We start from the raw sequence: 15,726 nt of genomic DNA, 5'->3' as shown, positions 1-15,726 counted from the left end.
CACGCCCTCACCCTTTCCACGGGACTGCGCATCCCACGGGGACTGGGGGGGCTGCGGCTTCGCCGAGGGGAGAGGGGACGTCCCCTACTCACCCAAGGGTGCCACTGCCTGGGACCTCAAGGGTCAGGGCCCCTGCAGGGCGACCCCGCAGCAGACACGGGGGGGGGGGGGCACTCACCGCGGCCGCCGCGAGCACAGTGTAGCCCCGCGCGTCGGCCACGTTGGGGCTGACCAGGTTGTCCCTCAGGGTCCTGTATGTCCAGTCGTGGTCCCCTTCCTCCACCTTCAGGAACAGCTCCTCGGCAAGCTGCTCCTTGGGGCCGCGGCGCGCGAAGCCCCTCCGGTCCCCCTCCAGGATGGCGTCCATCTTCCAGAGGGAGTGTGCCCTCTTGTTCCTGGCAACACGGGGAGCTTCGGTGGACCTGCCATCTGCCACCAAAGGGGGCACCCTGCATGCACCCTCCCACACCTTCTCCCCTTCCTCGGCCCTTGCATTGCCCAGCCTGCTCCCCTCCCCTCGCCCTCAGCCCTGGGGGCTGCCTCGCTGGCCAGCCACAGTCAGCCTGGGTGTGGGGGACACGCTGCCTGCAGGGGAAGGTGCTCAGGGTCAGCGTCTGTCTGCCCTGGGCAGCAACGGCTGCGAGCAGACCCACGTCCCTGACTTATTCAGTCCCTCTGTGTGTGCCTGGGAAAGGGCTCCCACAGCAGGGGTCCTGGGGGGGGAGCCAGGCACACGCATGCCACACACACACACACACACACACGGGTCCGGCAGCCGGCACCAAGCAACCACAACCCACCTCTGCTCGTTCACTTTCCTGTCTGAGTGGAGAATGTGCAAGTCCCACGGCCCATTCACCACACACACCAAAGCCTCCTGTTACACACAACCTCTCTCACAGCCGGGAACACACGACCTCCTTCACGGCCAGGAACCTGTGGTTTCATGGAGCTTCTGTACCCAGTAGTTACCAACAACTAAAGGCTCAGCTGGTGTTCGCATGACGGATGGAGTGATGCACTGAAGACTCAATGGATGAATAAGTGGGTGGGTGGGTGGGTGGATATATGAGTGGATCATAAGTAACCGCAGCCGAGGCTCCATTGGAGCAAAGATGGCCCGGGCGCTGGGGATGGCTCCTTGGCCTCTACCCGGGCGCTAGAGTGGCTCTGGTTGCGGCAGAGCGACCCCCCCACCCCAGGGGCAGAGCATCGCCCCCTGGTGGGCGTGCCGGGTGGATCCCGGTCGGGCGCATGCGGGAGTCTGTCTGACTGTCTCTCCCCGTTTCCAGCTTCAGAAAAATACAAAAAGAAAAGAAAAGCCTATTGATGTCAACGTGACAAACACCCCAAGAGCCACTCAGCCAGGAGAGGGGACCGTCCAACGCCGGGTAAGAATGGCAGCCCCAATCACCTGAACTTGTAAGCTTGCTTCTGCATTTTCACCATCAAAGGGGTCTCGTTCTTGATGAGCCAGGGTTCGTCGTCCTCCGCACTTGGAGGGACATCACGCAGGAAGATCCGGGCGTCCAGGTCCCTGAGGAAGGAGCGGGTCACGGGCATGTGGGTGTTGTCGGTCGAGTAGATGTACACGTCCGGAGGCAGAGTGAGGTCATCGTTCAGCAGGAGCCGCTTGTAGTCGTAGAAAAATGGGTCCTGCTCCTCGTGCAGGTCCCACCGCATGGCCTCCTCCTCCTCGGAGAGGCGGGTTCTCGCAGGAGAGTGAGCCAGGAAGCCCGCGAACTCGGGGCGACTGCGGATGGAGAAGCCACCGGGTGTCTCCGTGCACAGCTTGACCAAGTGCTCCCGGAACCAGAGCCCCACGTCCTGGCTGCCGTCGTGGTGGGTCTCGATGCCCGGCCCGAACCGCGTGTCTGCTTTGTACAGCCCCTGCGAAACAGGAGCCGGTGGGACAGAGGGGGACTCAGCAGGGTTGTAGGCTTTGCGGCCAGTTTCTTAAAATTAAAAGAAGAGGACTTATTCCTAAGAAATGTACTCATTCCCTCAACAAAGAGTCGTTGAGGCTTTGGATGTCCCAGGCACAGGGACGCCCATGCAGAACCGGACGCTTCCAGGGAGGATGTACTGCGGACCCAGCGTGGTCAGAGGTGGCCTTTCTGAGAGGGTGCAGACAGGACCAGGGTCTCGGGTGGAGGTGTGTTGGGGATGCCATGACAGGCTCATTTCAGCTCTAACACTGGGCACCCAGCTCAGGTGCCCCGACAGCGTGTGGGCGGAGGCATCAAGCTCTGGGTCAGACAGACCCCAGCAGGTTTGGCCAAGAAGGAGGAGGAGGAGCCCAGCCTTGCTGCCCATGAACCTGGAAAAATGCAGCAATTCCTGCTCCTTTCTTTTTTTTTTTTTTTTTTTTTTTTTTGGTATTTTTCTGAAGTTGGAAACGAGGAGGCAGTCAGACAGACTCCCGCATGCACCCGACCAGGATCCACCCGGCATGCCCACCTGGAGGCGATGCTCTGCCCATCTGGGGCATCCCTCTGCCGCAATCAGAGCCATTCTAGCGCCTGGGGCAGAGGTCAAGGAGCCATCCCCAGCTCCCGGGCCAACTTTGCTCCAATGGAGCCTTGGCTGTGGGAGGGGAAGAGAGAGACAGAGAGGAAGGAGAGGGGGAGGGGTGGAGAAGCAGATGGGCACTTCTCCTGTGTGCCCTGGCCGGGAATCGAACCTGGGACTCCTGCACGCCAGGCCGTCACTCTACCACTGAGCCAACCGGCCAGGGCCACCTGCTCCTTTCTGGATGCTTCCACCAGGTACGGAGACAGAAGAGCCAGGAGGAAGAGATGAGAAACAATGGGCAAATGCAGCCCCCAAGACAAGGGAACTTGAGACCAGAGTTCCCTGCACGGGATCTTCCCTGCAAGGGTGTTGAAGGACGCCTGGAGGTCATGGGAAGGCAGAGGAAACCATCCCGAGCTGAAACAGCGGGAACCACGGGTCGCTCCCTGAGCACAGCCTCATCGGTGAACTAGAATCACCAGCTCCTGTGTCCGTTCTCCATCCGTTCAACACACGCATCTGAGCAGCTCTGCCGGTAGGCTCGGGGCACAGGTGCCGCCAGTAAAGAAGACCCAGTCCACAACAGGTGGCAGAAGACGGAATGAATTACACAAAGGGATTGGGGTATTTCTGGAAGAATCTAGAATTACAATGGGCACAAGTGCCACCAGACAAACTCTGTGACGGTGGCCAGGCGAGGCAAGAGGGAGCACGAGGTGTGGACAGAGGTGAGGTGGGTGGCCTAGCACATAGCTCTGGAGTGCCACTGAGTAGATGCAAGGCCACTACGATCGATGTACTTGGCAGAAAGACTGGAGGCAGGGCAAGAAAAGCGGGTAGAGGGACAAGCAGTGGCTGAAGATCTATGCAGGGTCCGAGCTGCTTGGACCCCAGACCTAGGGGCACCAGGTCTAGTCATTTTAGTGAGGAAATAACCTCTCACAGAGCTATAATCGCAAATGTGGTCACACAGCACCCAGTGCTAATCATCCTCACCCAGTGGTTAAATAGGGAGGGTGTGTCCACAGACAACCGCCTGCAGGTGTTTAATTTTCTGTTTTAGTCTGTGTTATCAACAGATGGTCACTGGCACCAATTCAACTTGAACAGAAATGGTGCCAGTCCCCAATTTAAGGTACAGTCAAGAAGGAAACTTTATTTGGTGTGAAATAGCTCAACTGCAATACAGCACAGCTCTGGGGCAGCCCTGGGGCCAGGTCCCTCTCTGGCTAGACAGCACCTCCCTGCTCTAAAGGGCAAAGGGCAAAATATAGCATCAGATATGGGCTTTAACCTCACCTATGGAAACTCATTCTCTGGTGGAAAGCATGCTCCCAGTCCCCACGGGGCGTTGGCTGATATAACTAGAAGTCCCTGCCCCTTGTCCCTGATTGGTCCATCGTCATGCAAATGAGGATTCCAAATCCTTGTAGTTTGATTGGTCCAAAAGACACTGTCCTGATTGGTCAAAATGGAGCTGCTCTGATTGGCCAGTGAAGATGTTGATGAGGGCTATAGCTGCAGGGCTCCAATTGAATGGGGAGAGCCTCAGTCCTATTGGTTGAGATAAGATTCCAGGGACTCCTTTATAAAGGCGGGCTCAGGGGCAGAAACAGTGCAGGCAGCCGGTTCAGAGCCGAGGAAGGTGGTTGAGTGTAGGCTTCTCCCTGCAAATTTGTATGAGGCCCCTGTGTAGAAATGGCTGCTAGGTCCTGGTTTTGTTTGTTTGTTTGTTTTAACTTGAACACAGTTAGCCACCAAAAGCCCTTCTTAGTAGACATCTTCTTTTGCAGGGTCTGCAGTGTTTACTTTTTAATTGTGGTTTTTTTTTGTATTTTTCCGAAGCTGGAAAAGGGGAGAGACGGTCAGACAGACTCCCGTATGCGCCCGACCGGGATCCACCCGGCACGCCCACCGGGGGGCGACGCTCTGCCCCTCCGGGGCGTCGCTCTGTTGCGACCAGAGCCACTCTAGCGCCTGGGGCAGAGGCCAAGGAGCCATCCCCAGCGCCCGGGCCATCTTTGCTCCAATGGAGTCTTGGCTGCAGGAGGGGAAGAGAGAGACAGAGAGGAAGGAGAGGGGGAGGGGTGGAGAAGCAAATGGGCGCTTCTCTTGTGTGCCCTGGCCGGGAATCGAACCCGGGACTTCTGCACGCCAGGCCGAAGCTCTACCACTGAGCCAACCGGCCAGGGCCTGCAGTGTTTACTTTTGAGCAAGCAACCTCATTCCTAGGAAAGCATCCCAGAGGTCACCGGCAAACATGACAGGATCTGTGAGCAGGCCGTGATTATAGCGCTGTCTGCGGGCTATCCGCCTGTCGCCATCCCTCCCGCGGAACCGCAGGAAAGGAGGGAGAGTGTGCGGCCCCGGGGAGGGAGGAAGGAATATGTGTGCATATGTGCTCAAAGTTGGTAGATATATAGACCGAGCTGTACAACATCAACAGTGACAAGGGAGGGCTGAAGATGGTAAAGAAAAGGGTGGACTCCTCTGGGCGGACTTGTTTGCTAGATTTGACCAGGAAAATATCACTTTTGCCTATAGTTCCAAAACTAAACGAGAGCAAGATTTTAACAACAGAATTCCAAAACATGAAAGCAAACTAACACAAGTGAAGGTGGCTCTATGTTTGGGGGGTGGGTTAGTCCCAAAGAGGAATCACTTTGTGTGATTTAAACCCACATCCCTGCTGGGATAGGCCAGTCGACAAAAGAATGGCCCAGAAGTCTTGAACTGTCCCTGGAAACCATAATGGTGGCAATGACGCTGTCTTGTTATTCTGAAACTATTATATTTTATGAGACAGAACAAATGAAAAAAATTTGTTAATAGTTAAAACCAACATTGTTGGAACTCAGAGAAACGTAGGCAGACGCAGCACCACAGCTGTGAGTGGAAGCCCCATCCTTCCAAACGGGGGCCACACCCCTCACCTGGAAGAGGCTTGTCTTCAAGTACAAGGTGCCGTAGCCTTCTCGGTAGCTGAGATAAAACATGCCAGTAAAAGAGGAGCCATCTGGCCATGTGTAGGTGCCAAAGCCATGGCGGTGGTCCCGGTAGAACTGCCCACGGTAGGACTGTGGATAGAGAACTCTGGGATGAGCATGTCTGAGAAGCTGTCCCTCACCACCCAGAACCCTACAGGACAGGCTGCCAGCTGAGCCACCACTCCAGGCCAGCATAAATGGGGACAGTTGGGGTTGTAAAGTCAGCTGTGGGCTGGGCTCAGCTCTCACCCTGCCCAGCCTCCACTCAGATTCATGGACAGCAGGCTAGCCCAGGGAGTGGAGAGGGAGCCAGCCTCCGGGTCATCCGCATGGCCTGGGGACAGGCTGTGCGCTCAGGCTAGGAACATAGATGTGGCTTTGACTCACAACTTCTCATTCTTAAGGCTGTGGATGTGGGCCTCCATCTGGGTCAGGGGTGGGCTTATTGGAGCCTGCCCCTCCACTGAGACCCTGGCTGCCATCCGCACCAGAGGCAGGCTGGTCACCACTCAGTCCACTGTCCATGTTCTGCAGGAAGGGCACCTACTGTTGCCTGCTTAGTGTCCCTTCTCTTCTGGCAATTGTGATGACTCCGCCACCGGTTTTTCAGTGGACTGACCATGCTATCCCCTGCACATGTGACCAAGCCTGGACAACCAGAGGACTCCTGATCCCCAGCCCCAAATGGGATTTGGGTTAGGTCCCCAAGTCAGACTAGGGTCCTGCTGGGGCCTTTTCTTGCTTCCAGGAGTGTGTGATGCCACCCCCATGGGCTTGCCAGATGGCAGGAGGTCAGTCTTGCCCTGCTTCACCCATGAAGGTGAGGAGAGAAAGGGTGGGTCATTAGAACCCTAAACCCAGTCATGCAGAGGGCTATGGAGCCCCTGTGATGGGTTTACAACAAGGCCCTTTTCATTTCAACCAGGTCTAATTTCGGTCCTTCTGGAACTCTCTCCTGAGAGTCTGGCAGTGCCGGACACTGGCAAGCAGAGAGGCCGTAAGCTAGGGACAGCCACCTTCCACCAACATTCGATGTGTACAATGACGTGGGGAGTATCAGTGTCTGTGCAACTAAAATAGACAAGTCTACACTGTAAACTGTGTAGAACTGTAGGTGGTGACTTAACCCTCAGCATGAGAGCCATCTGTCCACGCCCAGCACTGGGTGATGCCCCCAAGCTTCCATCCACCCCTCCTTCGGCCTCCACGCAGACAAAAGAGGAGTGGACGTGCTTGGTCCTGTTCTTCAAAACAGTTAACATGTTCAAGGTCACTGCTGGAGAGTGGCACACCCTCTGCCTCCCAGCCTCTCTGATTCCCAGGCATCCACAGCTGCATAAGCATCTGTTCGGTGGACCCACAGGTCCCTGCCAGGCCCTCTGCGTGCTCTCCCTTGACAGGAAGAAACAGGATGTATCCACACACCCCCACAACCATGAGAGGGCAGTTCGACCGAGACACCACAATGTCAGGTAGAAGAGAACTAAGAAACAAATCTGAACAGGAGTCAGTGCTGGAGTCATGAATGTCCTGGTGACCAACAGTCACTGACAGAAGCCCAGCACCGGCTCAGGTCCCTGCCTCCTGCCTCTGCCCTGGTCACGTGAGGTCTGGAGGCTCTTTCCAGCTCAGGGCAAGTTCCAGGTCTCACTATTGCTGGACCTATGAGTTCATATCACACCCCGCTCAGAAGGCGAGAGAGAGTCCCAGGTTGGCCAAGCCCTGGGCAAGGGGGGAAGGAAGCATCGGAAGCCAGTTACCTCGCCGGTGGGCCACGAGAATTCTCCATACCCCAGCTTCATGTCCAGCCCGAACTGCCCTTGGTAGACACAGCCATCCTGCCATTCCTGCACACCTTGGACCAGCTGCACGTACGCCTCCTTCAGGTCCTGCTCCCTAAGAGGGTCCTCAGACTGCTCTTTCTCCTCCTCCTCCTCCTCCTCCTCCTCCTCTTCTCCCTCCTTCTCCTCCAGATCCTCTGGCATGCTCCTGAGGGGGGACGTAGGGTAGTGGGAGGGAAGAGCCAACTGGCCAGGGGTCTTGAGAGTGACTATGTGTCAAGAACCCCACTCCACCCCACTTCACCCTCCCAACAACCCCAGGGCACAAACTACTGGTATCGCCATTCTCCAAAAAGGGAAACTGAGGCAGAGAGGGTGTGGTGGTTGCCTGGGGTCACACAGCAAGTGGAAAGCCCAGTCAGGCTGTCTAGCAAGGGTGATGGCATAGGTGCCTTGGAGGCAGGACCAGGCAGTGGACCCACGGTTGCCCACACCAGCTGTTTGCTGGCCCAGTGTTGTCTCTACCACCAACAGGGTCTTCCCTTGTGAGCCAGCAGCACCCACCCAGAGCTGGGCAGGAGGCGGAGCCTGGACAGATGCTGGGGACCAATGAACAGGCTAAACAAGGGGAGGGGGCTTCAGACTGAGGGATGGTCTGAGGGCAGAGAGCTCGTGAGATGAAGGAAGGATGCAGAGGTGGGTGGGTGGGCGGGCGCTCAACAGGGGCAGAGAACATGTACCAGGGAGGGCTTGCCTCTTTCCTGTTCTTGCTATCTAAAAGTACAGCAGAAAATAAAGCCAATGCCCTGAGGTTATGAGTGAAAAGGCAGGGGAAGAATGGGGCGGCCTAGGAGAAAGGTGCAAAGATCAGGTGGGGTGGGGGTGGGGGGCAGTCACCCATTATGGTAATTTTCCACAGTGGCTGTTGACATAACATTGAGGCTTTTCTATTTCCCCAGAGACTAGGTTTTTTTTGTTTTGTTTTGTTTTGTTTTTTGTATTTTTCTGAAGCTGGAATCGGGGAGAGACAGTCAGACTCCCGCATGCGCCCGACCGGGATCCACCTGGCACGCCCACCAGGGGGCGATGCTCTAGGGGCGTCTCTCTGTCGCGACCAGAGCCACTCTAGCGCCTGGGGCAGAGGCCAAGGAGCCATCCCCAGCGCCCGGGCCATCTTTGCTCCAATGGAGCCTCGGCTGTGGGAGGGGAAGAGAGAGACAGAGAGGAAGGAGGGGGGGAGGGGTGGAGAAGCAGATGGGCGCTTCTCCTGTGTGCCCTGGCCGGGAATCGAACCCAGGACTTCTGCACGCCAGGCCGACGCTCTACCACTGAGCCAACCGGCCAGGGCCCAGAGACTAGTTTTTTGAAGGATAAAATAACTTTTAGCGATTTCTTAACACCCGCCCCAAAGCTGAACGCCATCTAAATCTGGTCTCCGCGGTCAGATTCAGACCTCGCTGTGGAAGGGTCGGGTTCCCACACCTTTTACTGAAGAGCATGGAGCTGTCCAGGGTCCTTGAATCCTCAGAGGCAGCAGTCTCGCTGCCCCTCCCCTCCAGCCGGTCATCATTTGGGACTTTGTAAAATAAGGCTGAGGAATAACCACCTTCCATGTCTCTCGTCTTTGAACCTGGAAGCAAAGCCAGAGACCCACATTAGCTCTCAGGGCTCCTAGCGACGCCCACTGACCGCCCAGAGCCCCATCGGCCTTGAGAAACGCCCCCCTACCTAGCCCGACCGGGACTAAGGCTGCGCCCCACCCCAGTCACATTGTGTTAGAACCCCGGACACTTTTGCCAGAGCTTCAACGGTGTTCCTGTCCCTTCTGTATTATGAGAACCACAGGAAGGACCATCGGGGCCACCCTCCCACGACCACAAGTTAGATCCATGTGGTGGGGTCAGCCCTGCGCCAGCTAATTGCCCGAGAGCGGGACACAGTGAGCGGGCTCTCCCTTCCCCCGGGGTCCGCGGGAGCCAGCCCGCGAGTGCGACGGGACCGGGCGCTGGGGTACGATTACCAGCCAGCCCCGAACTCAGAGCCTACCACGCATGTCAGGTCCCAGATCTATTTCTGCACCTTCCCCGGGGTCGTGTGACTCACGCCTAGGCCCCCATCACCATCCTCCACGGAGCTCGGAGACCCCCCCCCCCTCCCCGGACTTCGGCTCACCGGGACTCGCTGCTTCCCCGCGGGGATCCCAACCGCGCTCCTGCCGCGGGGTGGCTCCGAGGCTCGGCGAGCTCGCCGCAGCAGCAGCAGCAGCAGCAAAGCAGACGGGTCAACAGCCTCCTCCACCGCCACCACGCTGGAGAGCTCGGGAGCGTCGGGTTTCCCTGGAGACCGGACCCCGCCCACGTACCCGCCCAGCTCTGTCTCCGCCAATCCCACGCCCGGCCTCGCCAAGACACGCCCACGGGCACGCCCCTCAGCGCTCAGACACGCCCCCGGCGCCCGTGGGTCGGTGGGTGCCAGGTGTGCCTGTCCGTGACCGCACAGTATTCCTGGCCCCCTGGCCCCTCCGCCTGCTCCCACTTGGTGTCCCCCACTCGGTGCCTTTCAGCGGTCCTGCACCTCCGCGAGTGCTGCTGGAGAGAGCGCAGGGACCCAGCAGGTCGTTCGTGACCCCGACCTCGACGTGCAGCAGAAGACTGGGCGGGTCAGCCTCTGGAGCAAGGGCTTCCCAGGGGGACACAGGGCGAAGTGCTCCCAAGGACCCCTAAAGAGAGCCCTGAGGACACTGAGGCACAACCGAGGGATAAATGAACTTGTCCACGGTCGGTCGCGGTAGAGCTGGTATTTGATCAAGCTCTGCCCAGAGTCTAAGCAGGCGTCCTCAAACATTTTATAAAAACCGCCCCCTTTTGCAGTGCTGGTCAACCTGGTCCCTACCGCCTACTGGTGGGCATTCCAGCTTTCATGGTAGGCCAATCGCAGCGCCTTTTGGTTGCTCTGCTACTGCCCACCATGAAAGCTGGAACGCCCACTAGTGGGCGGGAGGGACCAGGTTGACCAGCACTGCAAAAGGGGGCGGTTTTTATAAAAAGTGTGAGGATGCCTGGCTAAAGCCATCTGTTGAGTCGATGTTCGTGGAAGGCACGGAGGGGAGCTCGTGGTATGGTGGGGAACAAGGTGAGGTAGGGCCCGTGGTCACTGGGAAGGACTTTATGGAGAGATTTCTGAGCAGGGTCCCAGAGGACGCATAGGAGTTCTCTGACCAGGAGAGAGAGTGCACACTTCAGGGAACTGGGCAAGTATGTGCAAAAACACAAAGGTGGCAAACAGTACAAAGACTTTCTGCAGCTGAAGCAGTTGGGACTTCCCTGGTGGTGGGGTGGGGAGGGAGATAGAGATGCATTATTTTTTTTCCAATGTATAGAAGTTTCCAAAACACCTTTTCTTTTTGGACCACATTTTAGTATTTAGAATTTTTTGCCAATCTCACCAAATTGCCAGAGATAGTTATATTTTTAAAAAAAACACAACTATTGTTTAGTCTTTTATACTGGGTGAAGTATTAGTCTCCTGAAGCTACTGTAACAGAGCATGACAAACTGGGAGGCTGAAATTAACAGAAGTTATTCCTTCCTCTGTGTTAGGGTCTCCAGACCTTCCTCTCTTTATAAGGATACTTACTAGCCCAGTGGACTTATAAATCCAGTACTTCATTACATCTGCAAAGATCCTATTTTCAAATAAGGTCATGAACAGGCACCAGCAGTTAGGACTTCACCATTCAATCCACACAGGTTTGTAGGATACTTTTAAGTTTTAGTTGCCTGTTTTCATAAACAAAGTTCACAGACAGCTGTTTGTCTCTGCTCAGCTTCCCAAACTGCAGTTGGAGGGGACAGAAAGGCTCCCCTCAGGAAGCTGGTGTCAGATCCAGAAGAGGGTGGCCCAAACTAAACATAGCAATCAAGGCGGAGAAAATAGAGGTAGATTTGTTACCCATTCTTTAACTCAATGGAATGAGGGAACGTGAAGTATCAGGTAGGAGGCCTTGGAACAGAAAACGCACTTCATCCTGCAACAAAAAGGGGCGATTTGCTGGCTCAGGAAACCAAATAGTGCAGAATGCGAAGGTCTTCAGGTTTGGTTTGATTCATGTCGTCAAGGTCCTTGTGTTTCCCAATTTGGAATTCACTCAAAGCTGCCCTCCCCTATGGTGTTGAGAAAATGGAGACCTACCTACCTCCATGCTTCTCACCTCTTTGGATCATGAGAGCCTAAGCCCTCTGATGAATCAGCCACGGGAAAACAGCTTTACTGATTGGCTGGAGGTAACCAGGACCCACTTCTGGAACTGGGAGCAGAAAATCTACTTGGGTGGCTCCCATGAAGTTGGGAAAATGGGAATTCCATTGTCTCTCCATCCTAAGAAAGTTAAGAGTCTGTCCTGAGGGGAGAAGAGGGGAAATGATTCTGGGAGGGCCTCTGGGGGGCAGCCAATGCAGACCAATGTTTTGAGATTTCAGTTCAAGAGCCCAGGTTGCAATAAAGATCTGACAGTTACCAATGCTTGGTGGCTGCAGCTGAAACGGAGAGAATCAAAATCATCCAGAGATTGTATAGGTTCATTTTGTCAGATTTATCCAATACTAAGTGCATGGGTGAGTGGGGGGGGGGGGGGAGGGGAGTGTCACTACTGAAGAATAACCCCTGGTAGAATAAATAGCAAATTTTAAGTAAACAATGGAGATGAATCAGAAAAAAAAAATTTTACTGTTAGATATTGAAACTGCAACTAAATATATGTAATGCTGCAAAACAAGTTACTTTTCACTGAAACCATTCCCTAAAAGGCACTGGCCATCAGAAAAACCTATTGAAGAGGTCTTTTTAGTAAATCTTACTGAAGAGGCAACAGTGTGGACATTAAATGATAATTTTGGGGACATGACTTGTAACTTTAAAAATTAAATGATTAAGGAAAATAAAAACGACAAAAATACTGGCCTAGGAAGAAATGATGAAAAGTTCACGGCAAATAGCTTTATTTACATGAAACACACTTTACAATAAAAAGGGAAATAAAATGCAGAAATTACAAAGGGCAATTAATTAGGAAGTAGATAACAGAAGGCATAAGCATGAAACTGTACAGAAGCACCTGAGCGGCAATGCAGTTACAAGTAGCTTTGTATTAATACACAAAAGCAGGCGGTTTACCAGGACCAAAGGGAGAGCACCAGTCAAGGACCGGATAACAATCTGTGATGGCCCCCCCACCCCCGTTTCTCTACACCAGCCGTTTTCAACCCTTACCTCGTGGCACACATAATTACTAAAATTCTGAGGCACATCAAAAAATGTATTTTTTTTTTTTTTTGCCAGTTTGACAAGAAACAGGCATACCTTCGCTTCCTTCACACCAGATAGCTATTGTTGTAATGGCTGTTGTCATTTTTTTGTTTTTTTACTTGACAACGTAAAGAGGTCAGTGCCCTAACGAGTCAGGTACTGCATAATGTCCTGGCCCACTAGTCGAAAATTGCTGTGCTATATGGGAGCCACTACTTGAGACACCCCCCACCCCACCCCCACCCCGTCCCCAAGCCTGGCTGCTGCCCTGGGTGCAGCTGTCCCGTCAGGGGAACCTCCCCAGGTCCCAGGAGGACCTGCACCTGCACCTGCACCTGCACCTGCAGAAGCCCCGCCCACTGTTTGGCTGCCAGGCCCCGCCCACCAGTTGCCAATCAGCGCAGGACCTGACCAGTAAGGAGGGCCTCTGTGGGCGGGCCCGGCTCCTGCACAGCACGCTGTTGCTCCAACCAGGCGGCCCTCCGAAGCCTTTCGGACCTGGCCCGGCTGTCAGACGGCCCAAAAATAGAGCCCCCGGCGCCGGGGTCATGGAGTCAGGACGAGCCGGACGCCTCGGGGGCACCGAGGCCGCTCCGCCGCCGTTCGCGCACGTAGCCCCCTCGCTCTTCCTCGGGAACGCGCGCGCCGCGGCCGCCCCGGAGCTGCTGGCGCGCGCGCGCGTCACCTTGTGCGTCAACGTCTCGCGCCAGCAGCCCGGCCCGCGCGCGCCCGGCGTGGCTGAGCTGCGCGTGCCCGTGTTCGACGACCCGGCCGAGGACTTGCTGGCGCACCTGGAGCCCACCTGCGCTGCCATGGAGGCCGCGGTGCGCGCCGGCGGCGCCTGCCTGGTCTACTGCAAGAACGGCCGCAGCCGCTCGGCCGCTGTCTGCACGGCCTACCTCATGCGGCACCGGGGACTCACCCTGGCGCAGGCCTTCCAGGTGGGGCGGGTCTTCCGGCCCTTGGAGGCGGGATTTCCGGTGGGGTGGGAGCGGGCCGCCCGGAGGGGTGGGGCGGGACGCGTTCGGGGGCCTTGTAACGAGCACCGCACAGCGCTTCAACTAGTCCGGTTGTTTGCAGACCGTGAAGAGCGCCCGGCCCGTGGCCGAGCCCAACCCTGGCTTCTGGTCTCAGCTCCAGAAGTACGAGGAGGCCCTGCAGTCCAGGTCCGGCCTGCCCCGGGATCCCTCCGGACAGTGAGCCCGGATTGATCAGGTCCACCCGCCCGCTCCCCCCCCCCCCCCAGCCAGGGCTCGGAGTTTCCCGGGATGCGGTAGTCGGTGCACAGCCTCAGTTATTAGACAGGGTTTGGTCGGGTATCTATCAAAACCGCTTGACCTTTAGGCAGAAGGACATTTATTCCAGGGAAATCAAGGCTGGGATCCAAGGTCAGGAAGTTCAGGCGTCACACAGACCCGCCACCAAGATACTGGCCGCTGGCCACCCTGACGTGGGCGACTCTGGGGGAAGAACTCCTGGGGCTCCTGGCAAACTCTCCTGCCTGCCACCTGCTGGACCCAGAGTGACTTTTTCCCGGCCTCACACTGGTCTCCTTTCAGAACCCAACACATGATCCAACCCACGGGGGCCCATGGTTTCCAGATTTGTAGCTGCTGCCACATGCAGGCGAAGGTACAAGGCTAACGAACCGCAGAGCGTATCCACCTCTCACCTTATTTACCTCCCAGTTTCAGCAACAGCATGGAGCCCTGCCTGACTTCCTGTCGCCACCTTCGCACCGAGGATGCACCAGCCACCTGTGCATCTGAGCGTGTGCATGCCTCTTCTAGTTCACGGGCGCCTCACCTGGACCGCCCATGGCCTAAAGACAGTACTGGAAAGTTCATCACCGTGAACGCTTCTTAAATAAAATAGTGAGGGGGGCGGGGAGGAAAATTGGGTGATACATGTTGTCAACCAATAATCTAATTGTTGATGCCAATTCAATGCCAACAGGAATCCCCAATTTGGGGTGTGGTGAAGAAGGAAACTTGCTTCAGTGCAGAACAGCTGAATTGGGACACAGTGGTTTTTTAAACAGCCCAGCCCCTCTCTGGCTAGACCACTCTGTTCTACTCGCCCAACTCGTCAGTGTTCTGCTCCACTCTGCACTGTACTGGTCTGCTTCATGGTTTTCTGGGATTCTCTGATCCACTCTAGAAAGACACCTTTGGTGTCAGTTCAACCAGGGTAACAGTCATCTTCAGTCTTAGGTGAAAAGGAAAGCAAGGCTCTCAGAGCCATAGGGGAGCTGGCTTATAAAGACAGAAGTCCCCAACCCTTGTCTTTGCTTGGTCTGTCCTCATGCAAATGAGGACTTCACATCCTCACAGTTTTGACTTTAAATCAAGACACTATCTTGATTGGTCAGAATAGAGTTGCTCTGGTTGGGAAGAGCTTCCCCATTGGATGAGGAAAGCTTCAGTCCTATTGGTCAAAATAGGAACTCTTGCAAAAGTCTGACTCAGAGGACAGGTACACAGGGCAGCCTCCTCCCTGAAGTCCAGTTTGCATGAAAAGCTCTTGTGTAGAATGACTGCTAGGCTCTTTTGCTTAAAATTTAAGCCTAGTTAGCCAGCAGAAGCCTTTCTTAGTAGGTCTTCTTTCTCAGGTTTACAATGTGAATTCCAGATATTATAATTCCTGGTTAATGTAGAGAGATATATACATAATGAGATAATGAATAAAATAATAGCAGTTGATGTTTATCATCTTTTCTACTGCTCATTTCATGTCCCATCCACCCTCAGCCAGCTCCTTGCTAGTGCTGGGCTTTCCAGATGGGGTGGCTTGAGTCTTGACCCTGCAATGTCTTCAGTGGCCCTGCCTGCATTACTGCTCTGGTTACCTTTCCACCACCTGGGAGGGGTCAAGAGAGTGTCCTGAGCTCTAGCAGGCTCCTCCGCTCCCCACTGAGCAGCAGCACAACCCCACTGCCCCCTGGAAGTCAGGATCAGTCACTCCACCCAGTAGAGCAACCCTGATTTGCCTGATGCCTCTGGTGTGAGGTGGTGACTCAGCCTCTCATCCAGGGCAACATGGCATGTCTCTGGGTGGAAGCATTCTACCTGGGGATGGGAAAGGGAAGCTCACACTTTGTGAGTGAGGCGTGAGTGCTTGTGAAAGGAGCCCCCCCTTCC

At 55.4% G+C, this 15,726-nt stretch overlaps 2 protein-coding genes across 5 annotated transcripts in view; one reads left to right on the top strand and one right to left on the bottom strand.

The window, feature by feature from the left end:
* ANKMY1 (ankyrin repeat and MYND domain containing 1) overlaps positions 1 to 7,345 on the bottom strand; it is a 46,322-nt gene extending 38,977 nt beyond the window's left edge. For both annotated transcript variants that reach the window (XM_066345710.1, XM_066345711.1), the window contains exons 1-4: positions 7,262 to 7,345; positions 5,448 to 5,591; positions 1,415 to 1,890; positions 179 to 395 (exon numbers count right to left, since the gene is read on the bottom strand). In XM_066345710.1, the coding sequence (XP_066201807.1) occupies positions 179 to 395; positions 1,415 to 1,890; positions 5,448 to 5,591; positions 7,262 to 7,303 (879 nt within the window). In that variant the 5' untranslated portion in view covers positions 7,304 to 7,345. The remainder of the gene's footprint in view (positions 1 to 178; positions 396 to 1,414; positions 1,891 to 5,447; positions 5,592 to 7,261) is intronic.
* Positions 7,346 to 13,008: 5,663 nt separating this feature from the next.
* Positions 13,009 to 15,300, top strand: DUSP28 (dual specificity phosphatase 28). 3 transcript variants are annotated; one of them, XM_066345712.1, is made up of 3 exons: positions 13,009 to 13,527; positions 13,667 to 13,752; positions 14,275 to 15,300. In XM_066345712.1, the coding sequence occupies exons 1-3, from the start codon at positions 13,135 to 13,137 to the stop codon at positions 14,450 to 14,452; spliced, it is 657 nt and encodes a 218-aa protein (XP_066201809.1). In that variant the 5' UTR covers positions 13,009 to 13,134; the 3' UTR covers positions 14,453 to 15,300. The 3 variants fall into 3 exon arrangements, with proteins under 3 accessions (XP_066201809.1, XP_066201810.1, XP_066201811.1); XM_066345713.1 differs by having other exon boundaries at positions 14,146 to 14,413; XM_066345714.1 differs by having other exon boundaries at positions 13,667 to 13,801; positions 14,146 to 14,413.
* Positions 15,301 to 15,726: the final 426 nt, after the last annotated feature.

Source organism: Saccopteryx leptura, chromosome 7 (assembly GCF_036850995.1).
Source record: "Saccopteryx leptura isolate mSacLep1 chromosome 7, mSacLep1_pri_phased_curated, whole genome shotgun sequence".
Lineage (NCBI taxonomy): Eukaryota > Metazoa > Chordata > Mammalia > Chiroptera > Emballonuridae > Saccopteryx > Saccopteryx leptura.
This window is presented reverse-complemented; position numbering and strand designations above follow the sequence as displayed.

What these genes read in the sequence shown, in the direction of transcription:
- DUSP28 (XM_066345712.1), top strand. Translation starts at nt 13,135, where the DNA reads ATGGAGTCAGGACGAGCCGGACGCCTCGGGGGCACCGAGGCCGCTCCG. An exon ending in CCCTGGCGCAGGCCTTCCAG is followed by an intron (nt 13,528 to 13,666) that starts GTGGGGCGGGTC and finishes GGTTGTTTGCAG; the next exon opens with ACCGTGAAGAGCGCCCGGCC. An exon ending in GAGGAGGCCCTGCAGTCCAG is followed by an intron (nt 13,753 to 14,274) that starts GTCCGGCCTGCC and finishes TTTACCTCCCAG; the next exon opens with TTTCAGCAACAGCATGGAGC.